The sequence below is a fragment of the Tyto alba genome, unplaced genomic scaffold (assembly GCF_018691265.1).
Source record: "Tyto alba isolate M040663 unplaced genomic scaffold, T.alba_DEE_v4.0 Super-Scaffold_6, whole genome shotgun sequence".
NCBI lineage: Eukaryota > Metazoa > Chordata > Aves > Strigiformes > Tytonidae > Tyto > Tyto alba.
This window is the reverse complement of record NW_024881327.1, coordinates 35,476,118-35,495,269: the sequence shown is the minus strand read 5'-3', so window position 1 is coordinate 35,495,269 and position 19,152 is coordinate 35,476,118. Positions and strand designations below refer to the sequence as shown.

At 35.7% G+C, this 19,152-nt stretch overlaps 1 protein-coding gene across 3 annotated transcripts in view; it reads left to right on the top strand.

Moving 5' to 3' along the window:
* RBPJ (recombination signal binding protein for immunoglobulin kappa J region) overlaps positions 1-19,152 on the top strand; it is a 60,961-nt gene that overhangs the window by 29,126 nt on the left and 12,683 nt on the right. For 2 of the 3 annotated variants that reach the window (XM_042807941.1, XM_042807940.1), the window contains exons 2-5: positions 5,194-5,232; positions 8,761-8,856; positions 16,673-16,838; positions 17,990-18,164. In XM_042807941.1, coding sequence (XP_042663875.1) covers positions 5,194-5,232; positions 8,761-8,856; positions 16,673-16,838; positions 17,990-18,164 — 476 coding nt within the window. Of the gene's footprint in view, positions 1-748; positions 1,027-5,193; positions 5,233-8,760; positions 8,857-16,672; positions 16,839-17,989; positions 18,165-19,152 lie in introns of those variants that run through there. The other variant, XM_032984484.2, reaches the window with a different exon arrangement.

The following is a 19,152-nucleotide window of genomic DNA, read 5'->3' as shown; positions in this document are numbered from 1 at the left end:
GATGGATTTTTCTTTGTCTTTGTGTTCCTTTTTAGGTGCTGGAAACAGCAGAAATTCATACTCCTGCAGCCATAGACAACTATATTATAGTACATACTGTATCGGAACTATTTTCTGAAAAAATTTGAAACTTACTATATATATTGTGTCATGTTTTTACCTAACCTGAGAATATTAAAAGTCTGAGCCATACTAGTTAGTGTACTTGTAAGATTAATGCTGGTGCACTTGTTCATTTCCATAGTTACTTGAGGGGCAGTAAAGAGGTAAAAAGAAAAAAAGTAAGTTCACTTCCCATTATGTGAATGGGGAATAGAAGGTTGAATAAAAGTTTGAATGGCAAACTGGGACTTGCTAAATGAAAAGGATGAACTTGAAACGAAGAATTATTTGGCACATGACATGGGAGAAAAGTTATGCCTGCAGTGCAAAATGTGGAAGTGAAATTAATTTGTGCAAAGCATCAGAAGACAAACAAAATACATTAAATAATAGAATACAAACTAGTGGTTGGAGAAAATACAGGACTGGGAAAAGAATCACTGCAACAGCAAGTGATTATGGTGTGCCTAATGTTCATCACACTCATGTTTGTAGTGTAGTGTGTTAGGGAAACAATAATAAAATACAGTTTGCACTGAATTAGTTCTGTGAATTGAAATGGCATCTTGACTCTGTGTTCAGAATTCCAATACAGTACACCTGAAACAGCACTTAGTCTTGGATAGTAAAATAAAAAAAAAACAGCAAAGGAACTTGGTGAGCGTTCAGATATAATGATATATAACTTATAACCAGGATTTCAGATTATATGTATTTAGCTTGTTTAATAACCACTATAGGAGTAGAACTATGATAGATTTTTAGTTTCCTCTCCTGTATATTTTTGTTACCAGCCAGTCTGCCTACTTTCAAGGTGTAAACAGGAGAGGAATAGAAAGACTGAATATAAAAATAAATTCCAAAACAGTGAAATCCATGGAAAACTAATGCAAGGAAAACGTTGAAGTCTGTCTTCTCTGGCAGGTAACCTTGAAATGTTTTGAACCTGCTCATTTCTCAACGTGTTAGTCAAATATAAAAGTTTGAAATAATAGCAGTCATAGCTTGTCTGTCATTTAGTATGAAACAATATACAGTGTGTTTCTTTCACTTTCAGATGAGCTCTCTTAACGTCAGAAATATTAAAAAGCCTCTTAGTCTTTTTTTCTGTGTGCCAGTTACTGATAATTTTTGTACCTTAGGTTGCCTTGTCAATACAGGTATCTACATGAAGTTGTAAACATATAAGAGTAAACCAGATGAACCGTTAAATGAAATGTGTGATACTTTTTTTTTTTTTTCCCCCAGATTTTCATGTCTTGTTTGTATATCTTCAGTTTTGCAATGTGACTGAAAATCTGGCACCCTGGATGCAATTGCTGCTGTGGAATAGATCTGATTCCTAGGAGTACACATACAGGACTATGCCTGCTAGTCATCAGTAACGGATGATTAAGGAAAGAATATGAAAAACAGGGAAAATGTAGACTGTTTTTTCTCTTCCTGGTACTTTGCTGCTGGTGTAGAACATGGTTTAGGTTTTCCTGAGAACAAGGTTGTAAAAAATAGGTCATTATGCTTAATAGAAGCTAATTGAATACAGTACCAAATGTTTGTTTAATCTTGAGTCCATTTGTGCTTTCAGCCTCCACAACATATTTCACAAGTTAGCAGTAACAAAGTTTCTAGAACAAGGAAAAAAAAAAAAATATTCTAAAATGAAATTTTCATCTATTAGATATACTTTCTAATTCTTGTGTTTGTGAGAGGTAGAATAGCCATCTCCTTTTCACATTTTGTGTATCTTTTACCAGTCTCTTAGGTCTTTGCATCCATTTGTCACTTTTCTTTTGTGCTCTCACTAAAGGCTAAACAGTTTTAGCCAATTGCATATGACAACTACCGATCATCCATATTGACTTTTGTGGTATCTCCTGTTACTCTTGAGAGAGCTTTTTTTTCCACTACGTTTCCAGTGAACTTCAGGCAGTTTTCAGAATTGTGGGTATATGGCAGAATAGTGCTATGACATGGTAATGTGTGTGTTTCCTATTCCATTCTTAATCATTCTTGAATACTAACTTCTCTGAATATTGCTTTTGAGCTAGGGAGTTTTTTTACTAGATGTGTAAAATGCAATGTCAGTCAATGTTATTCAGGTACATATTGGTCACTTATTTCAGTAATTTGATTTATAGCATTCCTGTGCAAGTCATGTTAATTCTCCCTAAGATATAGTTATCCCTGTGAAACTATCTGATAATCCAAGTGGTTTGTATGTCAAGTCTTACAGATCTTAGTTCTGCAGAACATTTGTGGTATCTTTGAAATGATTTTGAGGTGGTACAGGAAAATACTGCTCATTGACACCAGGGCTAGGGTGCATAACTGTCAGTCATCGTCAAGATGACATTACGGAGGAAAAAGTAGCAGAATTTAATTCAGAGACAGTAAAAAATTGAACTTTAAGTAAATATGAGTATGTAACTTTTTCCTATTCTACCTCCCCTTCTAGTGTATATTGAAAGAATAATAAAAGATCTACCAAATTTAGTTTGCATCATCTCTTCGGAAGGTTCATACTGCTAAGGGTAGCATTTTTACGTGTTCACAAGTTGATTACAGTGACAGCATTAACTTTATTTTGGATGGAAGAGGCTAGGGAAAGCTGGCATGTGATTTATGAATGTACTGCACTGAGCATCAGATGATCAGAGTTCACCCTGTGCATCTCCAGAATGACTCAGTGCTTTAGCTCTGCCTCTGAAGAATGGGGGTTTTGGTACTTTTTCCTGTGCTGTATATTCAGGATTTGATTAAAGAAAAAATGTGCTTTATTTCTTTAAGTAATTGCAACTGTTTTGTGTATAAAGCTCTTTTTAGGGAGCGATGTGTATGTGCAAAGGGAATGTATCTACTGTGCTCAAGAGTTCTGCATGAGTAGATATTGCCTTAGGAGAGTGTAAGGTTTTGTCTGGGAGGATTTTTTACGTTAATGCAGCCTCTGATGTACTAGTGTCCTCATCTTGGATTGGATCTGTTGGCCACAGTACAAACAAGCGTGGAGTGCATAATGCCTCTTTTGGTCCCAGATAGGCACCTCTTAATTTTTTTCATGGTGAATTAAAATGTGCAGAGGGATTGAAACAAAGACTGTAGTTCTACTCAAAATCAGGCAACTAATCTATAGGGATGTTGTTTGTCTGTGGAATATTGCTTAAAGGTAATCTGTTGTCTAGTCAGTGAGTCACAGGCAGGTGAACCCTCTGCCAGATATAATGATCCTACGTCTTCAGGGGAGAAGAGTAACTACATACATAGTACTGGGGTGGTGGGATACGCACACCTACTCACACTGTTATCCAGGGAAAAATCAGAGGCACAAGACGTGCTTGGGAGATGAAGCTAGACAGATCGTGAAAAGATAAGAAGCAGAAAGGCTTCGGGATATAACTTTCCTGCTGCCAAACTGCAAAGCTGTTTGGGTTTTCTGCTTACCTTTCTGCATTACAAATATGACAATGCAGTGATACGTACCTCAGAGAAAAATACAAATGAAGTACATGTGCAATAGAGCTCAAAATTTAAAATATATAAAAACAAATCTTGCAGCAAGAATTTTAGTTTCGTTGTTTCCTTTAAAGCTAAAATAAAAGCCAAAACAGTGAACAGTGTACTAACAACAACCAAGTAAAACATGAAACTCCTGTCTGGTCAGAAAAATAAATTTTAACTTCATTGTTTAAACTGAAAAAAATAATTTAATTTCCTCTTGTTTATTCAATTCCTCTACATAGAGTGGACTACCTGTACTTTAGAAGACTAATTTCTCAAGTCTTGAAAAATAACTTCAAAATTTGCTGAATGTTCTTATCACTGTCTTTTCAGCAGAGTACTACTTTGCTCAACTGTAGAAATGTCAATAGCTATGTATTTTAACTTTGTACATTTCTAGAATTATTCAAATAAAATTGAAATGCAGCAAATCATTCCACCACCAGTTGCTGTAGAGTTCAGGACAGATCCACTGCACCAACAAGAGAATTTCTTGTCACATAATTTAATGATCAAATTGTTCTTGTCCTTCCAACACTGTTGTAGGGCAGTATTAGGAGAGGGTTTTTTCACTGTCCAGGAAGCATACAGGGAAAGAGATGTCCACTTATCAAAGAGTTTGGCAAGTCACAGAGATATTTATGAGCACTGGCAACAGCAGTGCAGTCTTTTATGCCTCAATTTATTTTTAGATAGAAAGGTGTTAAGCAAAGCCTGCTTTTTTTTTATTTACCTTCCTTCTTTGTCCTTATTTTTGTTTGTGGTTATACTTCTTACCAGCTTAAGCAGATGTACCTTGCAGATGTACACTGCTGGGTACAGCCTTCCTTTTTTCACATTTTTTACCTGAGCATTTTGGTTTAATCTGAGGATATTTTTGTTAATGAAAATGTTTGTCCTGTGTAAATTCAATGTCTTATGTAAATAAAGAATTTTGTGGAAAGTCTTAACTTAGTGTAAAGAGTGTACTCAAAAACAGTGTTAAAGCACTGAAATAAATACAGCTGTCTCAAAACACTTCATGGATAAAAAACTTGTAAGTGTGTAGCAGGATATTTCTGGATCATGCTTGGCTACCTTCCATAAGATTTTTTCATATAGTTCTGTGCTGGCACGTATGAAATATGTTGTCATCCTTTTTGTAAGAGGTAATTAAGGAATAATAGATTTCGGAAAAATTGTCCTGATTGGAAGCATTTAATGTGATTTGTTGACTCAGAGAAGTCTGTTCTTTTCTGTATGTTGATAATAACTGCTTTTCGTTGGCCCTTCTGGTCAATACTATGGCAAAGATCTCCTGGTTTTTTACACACTTGTGAGATCTGAACTTTTCAAAAGCGACTTGGAGAGAAAGTAAATGTGACTTTAGTAAATACAGTTATCTAGTGTTCCAAATAAAAAAACCCCTCTGCTGTTGTGGGAAAAACTGTTGCAAGGAGGTGGTTGATATTTTAATAATGATCTATCTGGGAAATTACAAAGAAGAGACACCAAATTCCAATACATTTTCAAAAACTGTAAAATTGGGATACTATTTCACTGTAAAATTATGACTAAAGATTTTTGTTTTAAATTAACAACTTCTTCTTTTTTCAGGAAATTTGGAGAGCGACCTCAACCAAAACGGCTTACCAGGTAAGCATTAAAGAAATTCTGTTTTTAAGAGTTGTCTAAAGTTGCCCTTTTCATTCTCAGACAGATTTCCAAGTTAAAAAATTGTGACTTGCTAATCTTAGAATTTTAAATATCAAAGCTTTTCAATTATTGTATGTGGTCAGCAGCCAGAAGTAAAATTTTGAACAGTTGAGTGTCTTGTTTTTAATATGATACTCAAAATGCCTTTTTAGAAATGGTGTTGACTTCACCTATCAGTTACTGTAGGTAATTCGGTAGGATGTAAATTGCTTAGTTTTAAATCACCGTGAATGAGTCAGATTTCTTGGGTAAAAGTGTCTTGTGAGGTCATGTAAAGTAACAATTCTTACTGCCAAAATTCAGCTACTGTCATGCAGTAGGTAAGATCAAAATGAACACAGTGTGGTAAAGCTGTGATCTTCACCAATTTTTGATGAAACTGAAAGAGTCAGAGATAGTATCAAATAGTACCATCAAGTCAATCCATTCTGAAAAGTGTTTAGCGTGACAGGAGTACCATGCTTGATTTGCTCCTGGTCTGCCTGGGAAGCATTTATACGAGAAGCTGTTAAGTAGTCACCATTTTTTCAAACTGTTGTAGCACAGTCTGTGCAAATATTTATTACTCTGACATGAACTGTGCTGATTATAAGTAACTGCTGAGTTTAAAAACCACTGTTTGCACATCATTCGTACTTCAAGCAATTTTTTAATAATTTTGTGTAGTAATAGTACTGTATAAAGACATGGAAACCCATTGTCACTCTGGCCTACTTATGTTTTGAATGAAATTATGATGCCTTATGGCATTAAGGTGGGAGGGAGCATTTACATTTTGTGTTGGGGATATCTGTCTCATTGCATTTCTGGATAAGCTTCAGATTACCTCGTGTCGTTGTGAAACTTCATTTCAATGCAAAATTGATCTATACTGACTTATACGTAATTGAACAACCATTGCTGTTTCCTGTTGGCCTACCTGTTTTCAGGGATATTTAAAGATACTGAGTTTTAAGTAATGAACTGTTTTCCATCTTGAACAGTAACACCTGTTAGTATCGCCCTGAAGTTAATGATAGAATTTATCTTCTTTGCTTTGAAAAGAACAACAAAAATAATGACTATTCAGTGTAAGGTCTTTTAACAAAGTTTTCTAGTAACTGTAGTGACTCTAAATTTCATGTGCTGATAGATATACCAGATACTATTTCATGTGCGTCCAGGGTAGGCATCTCGGAACTGCTAGTGACACTTCAAAGCAGTAGCTTGTAAACCTTTTCTATACTGATAGAGGCTGGAAACAAGCAGCCTAACTTTTTTCATCTGAAGAGAGAAATGCTGAAACGGAAAATTTGTTACACAAATTTGTAAGAGTATGGTTTGTTTATTTAATGCTAAAAAAAAAAAAAAAAAAATCTATCTGTAAATCCTTAAAGGCATTTAGTTCAATTGTTGGAAAAGTATTCTGTTTTTTTTTTTTTTTTTTTTTTTTGTGTAAAGGCAGTCCTGTTTGTCTAATAACCTATTGATCATTGTCCAAGCTCTAGCAGAACACCACTACTTCTTTCATACTGTGCTAGTTGTTTATAGATATAAACTATAATAGTACTACCTTCGTGGCAAGTTTTAAGATGTAATAATGAAAAACATCGTGTAAGAATTGCAATGGTTATGTGTTTTCTTTATCACTGGGAGGGGTTGGAGGGGAACATTCCTAGTTCTAGGAGCTTGGATTGTACAAGCCCGCTGTATCAATAGACCAACAGAAAAGGCAAAATTTCTTCCTCATACAGTGCTAAATGAACATTAGATAGCACCTAGTGTTTTTGTGCATGGGTTGCTGGTTTTGAGAGTTTTTTTTAATGGTAGTCAAGTTAAAAGTTTTTAGTATGACAGATGTTTTTAATTTAGTACCCCATTACTCTTTATAGAGTATTTCAAATTGTCAGATAAAGGTTTTTAAACCACTTAAATGCAGCTAATATATATCATAATGAAATGTATAATAATAATTTCACAGTGAATTATGTTTTGTGGTTTAAAATATATTCTTGAACAATGGTTGTAAATAAAGTAAGTCTGTGTGCTTTGAGACAGTTCTTCCATCTGTGTTTTCATGGGTAAACATCAGTTTTACCACTGTCAAATGTAAACAGATCAAGTTAGTCCAAATTTAAAACAGTAATTCAAGTCTTTGCTCTTATATCCTGGTGTTTACACAGGAAGTCTAGCACACTGATCACTGTATTATGCAGGCATGATAAATTCAAGAATTACAAAACATCATTAGCAAAGCTCAATTGTTGTCCAACCTGTGCCTTCTCCCCTTGCCTTCCCCCCTTGTTACCACCTCCATCACCCCCACCCCCCATCTGCTTGCTTTCCTCTGTGAAACTATATGTGGGGATTTCTGTTGGAAGAGGGCTTGTCAACAGAATATGGCTTTTTATCTTCCATCTTTTTTCACCGGAGATGTTCGGTTCTCTAGATCTGTCCAAAGGAAGTAGAATGGTTGGATGCAGTTCACACACACACACAAAAAACCACACACACACACTCATAAAAACAACACCGAAACCCAAAAATCCCTTTTCTGTAGGGTTTCATCTCTTCATGTAACTTCTTGTTAAATTCAGAATTTGTTTCTCTCATTGACTACTTTGAAGAGGAGTGCATTGGTGGGCATTCAACCTGCAAAAGTTCCTCCAGGGACTAGAAAAGTGTTCCTGTCAGCACTCCGACACAGCTAAACCCTAGGGTGTTGAATTTGGCATGCTGCTTAATGAACAGTTAGATTATTATACAGAAGAATGATAGGGTGTATTGTTCTCTTACATCTCTCAAGAAATTGCTGTTGGTGCGTTTGAGGTAATTATAGCTTTTGTATGACGTTTGTCATTACAGTGATGATGAACGATAGAAAATCGAATTTATTTATTTTGTTTACCTGATTGTATGCAGGAAGTAGAGGCTTTCTCCAGAAAATTAAATGAAACAAGCTGAAAAATTTAACCATTTCTTAGCATCTTCACAACCAAAAGAAAACTTTTATATAAACATTGCATTGATTTAGTTAATAGCTTAAATAAAATTTCAGAACAATTTGTCATTATCATGACAGACTAAATTGGTTAAGGAGACAATATTGAATTAATAAAGTGTGTTTTAATCAAATATTTGTGTCATGGTACTTTGTAAAATCAAGCTTTGAATGTGGTATATAGTGATGGGAATTGATACAATTTTAGATCACAGGCATGGTTTTTTTGGGGGGAGAATGTAGAAATTGTAAATGACCACAGACCCCTACTGCTAGCTTTATGCAAGATGGTTGCTTCTTTTTGCTGTGTAATTGTCTTAACAAACAAAACAAGCTCATATTGACCCTATTAATGGTTGCCTTTTTTGAATTTCAGGCGTTTGGGGTTTTTTTTGTCCTAAAGCTGTCTTTGGATTATTATAATTTTAAACAAAACCAAAAGAATTTTCAAAGCTTATTTTGTCTTTTGATTTTTTTTTTTTTTTTAGGGAAGCAATGCGAAATTACCTAAAGGAGCGAGGTGATCAAACAGTGCTAATACTCCATGCGAAAGTTGCGCAGAAATCATACGGAAATGAAAAAAGGTGAGTCTCTATTCTTTCCTAACTTCCTCTACAGCTCCCAACCAGGGAAACTGTAGCGTGTAGTCTGGTGCGTAGTACATTACAGAGTTTGTCAAATTGTGCCATAGTCTGAAGAAACGTAAAACAACATGTCTTCTCCTAAATCATTTAATTATGTAACAAATGCTGCAAACCTGTGGCATTCAATGTAGTGATGCCTGTTTCTATCAACAGATTCTCTTATCTGTGGTTGAAGTTTTTCTTCCATTGAACTATAACGGCTCTAATTTTAAGCCTTCCATTTTAAGTCTGGAGTAAACAAGCTGATTTACAGTAACTATTTGTAGAGGAGCTTTTTTCCTGAGTAGTTTCAAATTAGTATGAAAGGGAAATTGCTAGCCTCAGTAAGATACTTTTCTGAATCATATCTGTAATAGCTTTAAAAAGAATGACAGGTCAATCATAACCATATTTATGATAAACATTCTCTTGTAAAAATCAATACAGTATAAGTTACAATAATAGGTGGTTTTCTAAGGGACAGGATCTAAAGGAAGACATGAGGATGAATGCTTTTTAGGCAAAGGTGAATTTCCTGCAGTCTTCTCTGTGATGTTTTTATTGCATGACTAGTAGAAAAAAATTATATGGTCCTTCATATGCAGATTTCTAGTCCTCTCATGATGAAATAGAATTTTCTTTAGATATAAATGGTTAAATTACCTTAAACTACACAAAATTAAGTAGCATAGTATTTGGTTAGTTTTCAGATCCTTTGTATTATTAATATTGGTTTACCACAAAAGACTTACATATTCAGCACATTAATGGTTTTGAAGCTTTAACTTTTCTTTTGTCACTGTTGTGTAAGTCCTGTTGCATCATTATGTTTTTTACAGTTTTCTGAGATTTGTGATTTTAACATATTTATGTATGAAAGTGTTAGAGAACAGAAATGTTAGAATTAAGCCTGTGAAGTTCTCAGTTTGTTGTTACCAATCTGAATCACCGATGTCTGTGAATCACAGAGATGCAGACTATTTTCAACTGTTCTTCAGTATTCTGTGCCTGAGTACTTGTCTTTCAATATGTGTCGTCTTTTCTGTTAGCCAGTGTCTCAAGTCCTTTCTTTTGGGCAGTGTCCAGGTTCTGCAGCTCCATGGAATTGTTTACTCAAAGTGCTTTTTAGATGTTTCTGAAATTCTTGATGAGAATCAAATTGTGAAGTCAGTGACAGAAGAAGGAGGAAGGACACAGAAGCAGGCAAATATGCTGTATATCTGCTACGTAACTATACAGCCCTCTTGTTCACTGCCATGCTTAAATGCAAAAGGGTTACAATGCAGGGCCTTACTTGTTGTAAATTGTAACTTTAACCCTTTGCAGCAAACAGCCAGAAAGATTTATCATGACAATATAGGGACCTCTTATCTTCTCAGATTGGATTGTTATTCAAGAGTTGCATAGTTAACTCATCACTGCAAAGGAGTTAAGCATATTTCTCCCCAAAAATGAGGGGGTGCCTGCAGATAAGACAGTGACTTTCTAAACAGCGTAACTGTAATTTCAGTCACTTTGTTCTCCCAGGGCCAGAGCAGTTCATGAGGGCAGGAACATTTTGCAAAACTGTCCTGTGTATCCTTATTTTGGAGAGCAAATTGCATCAGAAGAAGGGAGAAAATAAAAAGATGAAGTATGTAATTTTGATTATTAAGAGTTCCATTACTGTTTGGAAAACTTACATAAATATTCTGAAGAATAGAGGGCAAAGCTTCAAATTGTTATTTGCTAACAGTTTCTGAAAGCTTTTATGCATTTCATAGCATTGCCATAAATTCCTGTTGCTTTGAATAGACATGATGCTGTTAAAAGTCACAGTGGCACATATATTACCTAAGTACTGGTAATGTTCGGTAAACTAGTCATTGGTTTCTCACTGCTTGAAACAGTTGCTAACTGGAATTAGACATTCTTTTACCACTGCAGGTTTTGTGAGGTGCAGTTCAGTTGCCTGTCTCGGCACAACTGCATTTGTTCATAAAAAGTGTCTCAAATTTACCTCTTTAAAAATGAAAGCATGTCAAATGAGTGTAGAGAATTGCAGAGTTTTGCAAAAGATGACAAGAAATGAAAATGTTTGGATGTTTATGGCAAAATAATATTATGGTGAAATAACTGCAATTCAGGTATGGGTATGAAATGAAAGTTTGGATCACATACTAAGATTTCATTTTTCAGTTTAAAAATTTTAGTTTTTCTTATGTTTTAACACACCATTTAGACTGTCTCTGGTACTGTTGTCCTAGTTCCCAGACTGTTAGCATCAGTAATGATGTCCTGTTGTTATCAGCATAAAGAAAAATGTCAGCTATTAAATCCTTGGATCCATGTGTGCCCTAAGGTACTTAATGAAACTGAATGATGAATTAGCTTCTTTCTTTCTTTCTTTTAGTTTTTTTAATTGCTTCTGTTTTTTTCATAGCAGAATATGCCTTTTGATTCTTCATGCTGCTGGACTGAGCAAAATTAGTAAAGGTTTAAGGCTGCTTTATGCAACTGATAATCAAGTTTTCACCATTCTCACATTAAATACCATTTCTGAAATTACTTGTTTTGCATACATCTGCTTTGCTTTGTGGACAGAAACTTATTTCATGCTTGTTTTTATGGAGAAATTTCATGTTTTCCATGGGACTTCATTATGGCATGGATATAACCTGGTTAATTTTTGATCCATAATGAATAAGTTAAATTGCACTATCTCTGTAACTAAGAATTCATGTTGCAAAAGGAATTATTTCTTAAATTTTACATGTTTTTCAAGTAGAACCTAAAAAAACCCTAAACAAACTTCCACCTTTTGTTCCATCTTTAAACCAAGTTTGTTGTGACATCATGGAAATCATTATTAATAAACTTTGCATGGCATAATTAAAAGGTTAGCACAAGAACTACCTTTCAGTGTTTTGATGAGGCTTAGTAGATGGTGAAATACTCTGTTGAGAACTTGCTGTAGACGATGAGATCTCACGTAGTATGGGCTGGTTTAAATAGGCTTCACAGAAACACAATTCCAGGTGGTTGTCCTGTGGATGGAGACTTTCTGGGTTAATTTAAGAGCGTTCCTGATACTTGTCTGTAAATATCAGTAATGAAAGGATGTTTCTTTCTTGTTTGAGTGGATTCTTCTTATTAGCCTTGCTCTTCCCAAAGTTAGTGTTCTTTAGTTTAACAAAGAAGCCAGGAGGTAAGAAGCTCAGTGGATGGACTTTAGTTGAATTTAAGACTTTTTGCTTAGTGTTTCCTGTTGGGTGGCTGTCATCTTTCAAAGGCATTCAGCTGATAGAGACTCAAGTCATTTTAGTCCCGATGAATATGGGTGTTCTGCTTGTGCTTCTTGTGCTTTTTCCATATTTACTGTTCACTGAGATCTGAACAGTGTGAACATTCAACAGTTTAAAGGACTAAAGTATTTTGGATTCCAAGACATAGTTCATGAGAGACTCAGACAGACTGGTATTTGTGAATTACATGCTGTTCCTAGTTTAAACATTATCAATACTGATTAGCCTGAGAACGGTCTAGCTGTGTCTTGGTTTATGGCTGTTAGTGAAGGAGCTCCTGTAATTTCTGCTCAAATACTTCCCTTGACTGAACTGAGTGTGCCTGCCCTCTGGTTAACACTGTTGTTATTGAGAGCATAACTGTTTCCAGGGCTTACCCCATGGCTCCACTGCTTCATCCTTAGCACTCTAACACCTAATGATTTTGCATTTGTTTGTTGTTGTATTGAATTCTTTAGTGGATGTTATTAGTTCTTCCAGTTCCTAAGAAGGAAAGGAGACTGCTGTGTAGTTTCCTGCTCAGAACAGTATGGATAGTTGACAAACACCTCCTGCCTTGACCTACTGGGAACTGACCAACGGGTGCAAAGGAAGAACTTACTGCTAATGTCACCCTGAACATAAAACTATCTGGTTAGACACCTCTAAATCCTTCTGAAGGCAAAGACTTCTGTAAGATGAACACAGGTATTACTTGGATGATTGGAAAAAGCAAATCTTTGTGGACAGAAGCCTATGGTTTGGAAAGAGCATTGAGTACATCAAAACTAGGTAGCAATGACATGAGCTGATTTTATTTTCTACCCCATGCTTCCTGGCAAGTTTAGGTAGGGTAGCTTCTTTACTTGAACTATGTATTTTTCTACATATTGATTGGCCGGAATTGACTGAAGGAATATTGTTCTCTCCTTTGGTGATTATCTGATTTAAAACAATATTCCAGGTGGTTCCAGAGAGTCAACCTATTACACTTTCTGCCGCAGTCAAGACTCAGAAACCACTAGAAATTATCTTGTTCTTCCCTTCATTTGGAATAAAGGAGAGCATCCGTAGACAAATCTCAGCTTGGTTTTCTTGCCGTGGAAGAATGTTCAGTTTCCAGGTGGTCAGATGGAACAGTTCTGTCAGAACAGATGAGTAACAGCTTGCTTCTGTTTGCTATACTGGGTTATTGAGCCTGGAGTCTAACAGGAGGTTGGTAATACTGTGGTCTTTCCCCACTTGAGTGGCCCATGAAATTCTAGTGTAAGAAGGCACTATGGGGACGCCCTTTGCTTTTTGGAGATTGATCATCTGACCTTTCCTGGCTACTATCAGTTTCAATGTTCATTTAAAACTGCCCATCGTTTTAATTACACTGATCACAAATTCATGGAAGGAGGACCATCACAGAGAGCTGGTTCTGGGAAACTATGAGTTCAGAACAAAATGTTGTAGAGATATGTCAGATACATGAAGAGATGTGGTATCCCAAAATGTTACACTGTGCTTTATATCAGCAAGTAGGAAATGCTGGATCTGCATCTTGTCGTGCAACTATAAGTGTGGAATAGGTTTTGTTCAGGAAAGACATTCCTGGTTGGTATACTTCCAGTAATGAAAGAGCTCACAGGGTTGATCCCTGACAGATTTCATGTGGTTTTTAGGTCAAGTTGTTAGGTGTGCACTCCATGGAAGAATGTAATGAGTTGTTTTACTGCTCTTTCAGCAGGGAATTGTCAGTCTGCTCAGGGCATGGAGAAGAGGTATTAAGAGAATATGTTGTAAATCCAGTGAAGAAATTGCATCCTACATGATTTTCCACCATTACTTTTTGTACTGAAAATTCTGAACAGTCTCAGAAGAACCAGACACAGCTGCCTTTCCAACACAGTTTTCCTTTTCCTATAGGTCAGATTAATGCTTCAGAATAATTTTTTACTTCTTACTCTGTTTTACTTTAATTTTGTGGTTAAAGAAAGAAGAGAGGTAGGGCCCTGTAAATTAAAGGTTGAAGAAAGAATATTTTCGTTTGTTCCACCAAAGGTTGTCCTACCTTATTTCCCATCAGTAATACCAGAAATCACTTTACCTAAATTACTTATTCTGGGGAGGTGATTTTTGTTTTTTCTCTTTTCTTCATAGTTATCTGAAAGCCAGCCTTTCACACATTTTCATTTACATTCCTATAGACATCTGAAATGTTATATTAATGAGAAACCTGTTTCCAGCAGTTATTTTATATATATGAAAGACACTTTCATTAATCCTCTGTGAAAATTAGAAATATCAAGATACTCATGGTTTACTCACACGATATTGGATATAAAATTTATAGTTGATCTCGTCTGTACATGAGTTCATGGGATTGTAAATACGAAGTAAAAAGTCCCGAGACTGTACTTGTCTGTATCTGAAGGGTAAGAGGCTGGTACATGAGAAAACCCATTCAAATCGTGAATGTCCAGACTCTTTCTTCTTGTTTGGTAGTTTTAACCAAACTTAAAATTGTCTCAGCTTCAAAAGTTTCTTTGTTCAGTAAGTCATAGTTTTCCAAGGTTTTTGTCTGTGTTCTAATATAAAAAGATCACTTAATTGTTGTGGCTTGTTTTCTCTTCAACAATGGGTTAAAACTTGTTTCTTATAGGTCTTCGTTGCCATCTAGTGGCCATAATTATTCAAAGGACTTGGTTTAGAATAAAGCTGAAATTAAAAAGGATATCAAAAAAGTTTGGGATTTTTTTTCTTGTGGTCTAACCAGTAAGATAAATACAAAAGAGTGTACATGAAGAAGAAAGGTAAATGTGTGATGTTTGCTTTATGGTGTTTTACCTACTTGGAATACAAGGGGTTTGTGGGTTTTTTTTTGCAAAGCGTTACTCTGTTAACAAAGATTGATATTCATTTTTAGTCTGTGTATAATTTATTTATTGGAACTAGCTTTTAATGGTTGAGAAGAAAATTAGTGGGATGCATCCATTAACACTGACAGGATCTTATATTGTGTTTCAAGTTTGAAAGTTCAGAAGCTGACTAGATATGCAGTGTGCTTTTTCTGGCAATCTGAGTTTGTTTTCAAAAGATCAGCTCTTGAATGAAGGTTTTTTCCCCAAAAAGTTATAGTTCCTAACCTTGGAGTTAGTTTATAACCCTCACTTGAAAAGTATTGTTCACAGAGGACCACCACCATGTTTCTCCTGCCTGGGATGGCAAAGTAGAGTAGGCCTCCTGTACAGTACTTGGGCGTGATCGTTGCCCTCACTTGACCCCTTGCCAGTTTAATAAAGATGTGACTCTCTCTTATCCTCTTGCTTCCTTCCCACCCACAGATAAGTATCTGTTTATATCTATATGGTTTTTTTAAATGTGATCACAGTTGTCTACAGTAGAAGCTTTCTCGGTATAATGCTAAATCTGTTATTTCTTACTTTATTTTGGTTTTCTGTTTTCCTAAAACCCGCTGAAAGTTGCAGCAACTGGTAGATGAGCTCAGAATAGATTTTTAACGACAATTATGTTATTTGTATCTAGATGTGGGGTGATATAGGACATATATATTTGTTTTCTACATGACCAATCTAATTTACACCTTGTACCTTAATATGAATTTTATGATCTTGACCACTGTCATTGCACTGTCTCCCTCACAAACATTAAGTCCTCTAAGATCATTTTTCCTTTAGGGAAGAGAAGCATTTGAGAGGGAAATTAGGTCACATCATATGTGCTGTTTGGAATAAATGCACTACTTTTCAGTAGGAAATGTGTTCCTGGTTTTGAGACCAAAACTTTGTAGTAGGAAGAGTAGGATTTCATTGGCATGTAACAGAAACTCACGTTGTTCTTAAATATACCCCTACTGCATCACTCAGCATCTTCATGAAGAAAGCTGGAACAGAGGTCGGGTGGCAGAAGATAAGAAGCAAAAGACATAATAGCTATCAAAAAGGGGATACATAGTGTGTGCTGTTTGATAACGTTTATTACTGCTTACTCTTCCTGTTCATGTTGATTTCAAATTTCAGAGCTTCTATTCTTACAGCAGTAAAGTTACAATAGCCTATTCTGATGTCAGATAACTATAAATTTCAGCTTTATGATTCATGGCTGGGCTAGTGGAAGTGTTCTCTTGTGCTGCTACTGTGGAAGTGTTAAATTTTATTTTTGAGGTATTTTATTGTGTGGTTTCTGAAGCTGACAGTTCCGTCAGGAAACATCATGAATCTTGTCTTTGTAAGGGTAGAAAGCATTTCCATTTTATAGAGATGCAGACTGTTACCTATCATATATCAAACTGGAAATATACTCAGAGACGGTGCAGCTAATGCTGATTTTCCTTTTTCTCTTTTTTTGATTTGCATTTTAGAAAATCTTGAAGGCAAATGAAGGGTGTGCATGTATAAACTGAAATGCAGAGTGTGAATGAGCTGAGAAAGCTTTGGGTACACAAGTTTCTGTCTCAAGAATTCTGTTGAAATCTGTATGCAATCTCATAATGCATTTTTCATTTTCAGGTTCTTTTGCCCTCCTCCATGTGTGTATCTTATGGGCAGTGGATGGAAGAAAAAAAAAGAGCAAATGGAACGGGATGGTTGCACTGAGCAAGAGTCACAACCTTGCGCCTTCATTGGAATAGGAAACAGCGACCAAGAAATGCAGCAGCTCAACTTGGAAGGAAAGGTAGAAGAATTGTAATAAACCGCTCAGATGAGTGCAAAGGCTATTATAGCTACATGGTGCATATTTCAGTGAATACCTTTGCTTATTTTTGATAGCTTTTGTTACACTGTAGCAGATATTACTTAAGTGGTTTTAAAAAAATCCCTCAAAAGTATGTAGGACAATTGAATAGGTGGATTTGGTTCATGTGATCATAGCAGGGTACTAACCTTTCATTTGCAGGTTGCTGATTCAGGTTCAGAAGACTGTTAGGTTATTTGATAGGCACCAGTGGTTAACTGAAGTAAGGTTTCTGGCCCAAACTCCTGTGTCCCTCGCCCTAGCTTGCATGAATGCATAATCTCTTCAAGGAAGTATCTGAACAACATTTGCTACTAGAAGTGGTCTTTTAGTCCCTTTGCATAAAAATACATTTAAAATAACATCTTAATAAAATTAGGAGATTATTTTTTTGCAATTATATAAATTGCTAGGAGATTTTTTTTTTAGAGATATTTGTGATGACTTAGTTGGAATAGAACTGGCAGCATGTGAGTGCTCATTTTAGCTGGTTGTTTTATTAAGTAGTATTTGATAGCTACCTGGTATTTCCAGCACAGTCTACTTAAAAATGGTTCATATGTTGTTGAACAGGAAAAGAATGACAAAAGTTCTTTTTGAGTTTTTTTTTCTTTAAGCTCCTGTTGTCATCTAGTGTAAACACATAGCCAAAAGTAACTATCTGGTGTTTCAAAACTCAGTCATCTCCCATTCTTTCAAGAAGAGTTTGACTCAGCACATTTTCTGCACAGGCAGCCTCTTGTGCATGCCTAGTGTAAGGCCTGTGTAGCTCTACTCAAATGTTACTTTTAGTAGCGTAGTGCTCTTAACCATTCAGAGATGGTTTTGACAGAGCTACAGTCTCCAATCATCTGTTTTCCAGTCCTGGTAAGGGTCTTCAGAAGGATGCTCAAGTACTGAAGTTGGGTGCTAAACTTCACAAAGCTAAACAGTAGTCATAGAAGAGATCCATATGGAAGAGATGGAAAAAGCAGTTTTCTGATCTGTTTTAGAAACTTACATCAGTTTTCCTATTTCGTTCATAATTAAATATGCATAGTTTCTTGAACTGTGACTTGAAAGAAGAAACAACAGTATGTTTTCACCTACAGAATTATTGCACTGCCAAAACATTATACATATCAGACTCAGACAAGAGAAAGCACTTCATGTTATCAGTAAAAATGTTCTATGGCAATAGTGACGACATCGGTGTGTTCCTCAGTAAACGGATCAAAGTCATCTCCAAACCTTCTAAAAAGAAACAGTCACTGAAAAATGCAGACTGTAAGTATTTGAGAGTTCTTTCCTCTATGTAGCAATTCATTTTGCCTCCTGCTAATTTTTTCTTATGTATCCTGAGTTCTGACTACAAAGTAAATGCAATAAAATTTTCAATTTCTGTTTTTTCCTAATATATTTCAGAACTGTACATGTCAGTGTATTATGAAATATTCCAATATAGATAGGTTACATTCTTGAGTTTTATGCAGTCAGTTAATTATTTAGTAAATGTAAATGGTCCACCAAAAAAATTTTATTTGGAGGAGCGAGTCCCTGTAGACAAATGCATAAAGAATGTTCTGCCTCAGCTTTCGAAGCTGTTGGATCTCTTGAGTTGCCATGATCTGGTGCCTAGGATGTTTTGGTCAGTATCAAAGAGATAGCTTTCAGATTGTGATAAATGCATAGCATCATGTTATCCCAACTGCACTTGTCACATCACAGCCACCTCCCTACTGTCTCATGCCATTTTCATGTTTTTATTTTTATTATGTTTTGCATGGTTCCTTTTAAGTAATTAGTTAAGAAATCTGTCTGGTGATAATTCACCCAGATTTCTTTGCTTACCAGTGTTTTTCAACTAAAGATATCTCTGGTGCTAATGTATAATTGGGAGCATTTTTGCTTTTCCTCCAAAGTTTTTGTCTGCATACCACTGGAGCACCTCAAGAGATACCCTTTTTTTTGTTTGTTTTTTCTCTCTCTCTTCACTAGTGCTTTAAAAGGCTCTTCCATCTGTGTTGGGCTGGAACCCATTCACCTATGGAATGTGGATCTCGGGGCCGCTAGCTTGCCACATGACTAAAGGCAATCTGTTGCTGTGCAGTTCACGCCCGTGGGCTCAGAGTATGCACTGTTGACTTTGTATTCAGACAGATAGTTTTTGATGGACAGTGAATATGAACCAAGCATTCTTCGATAGTAAATATGAACCAAGTAGAAGAAACATGCCTGTTTTGATGGCAAAATGCTAGTTGGTGATTTTTTTTTT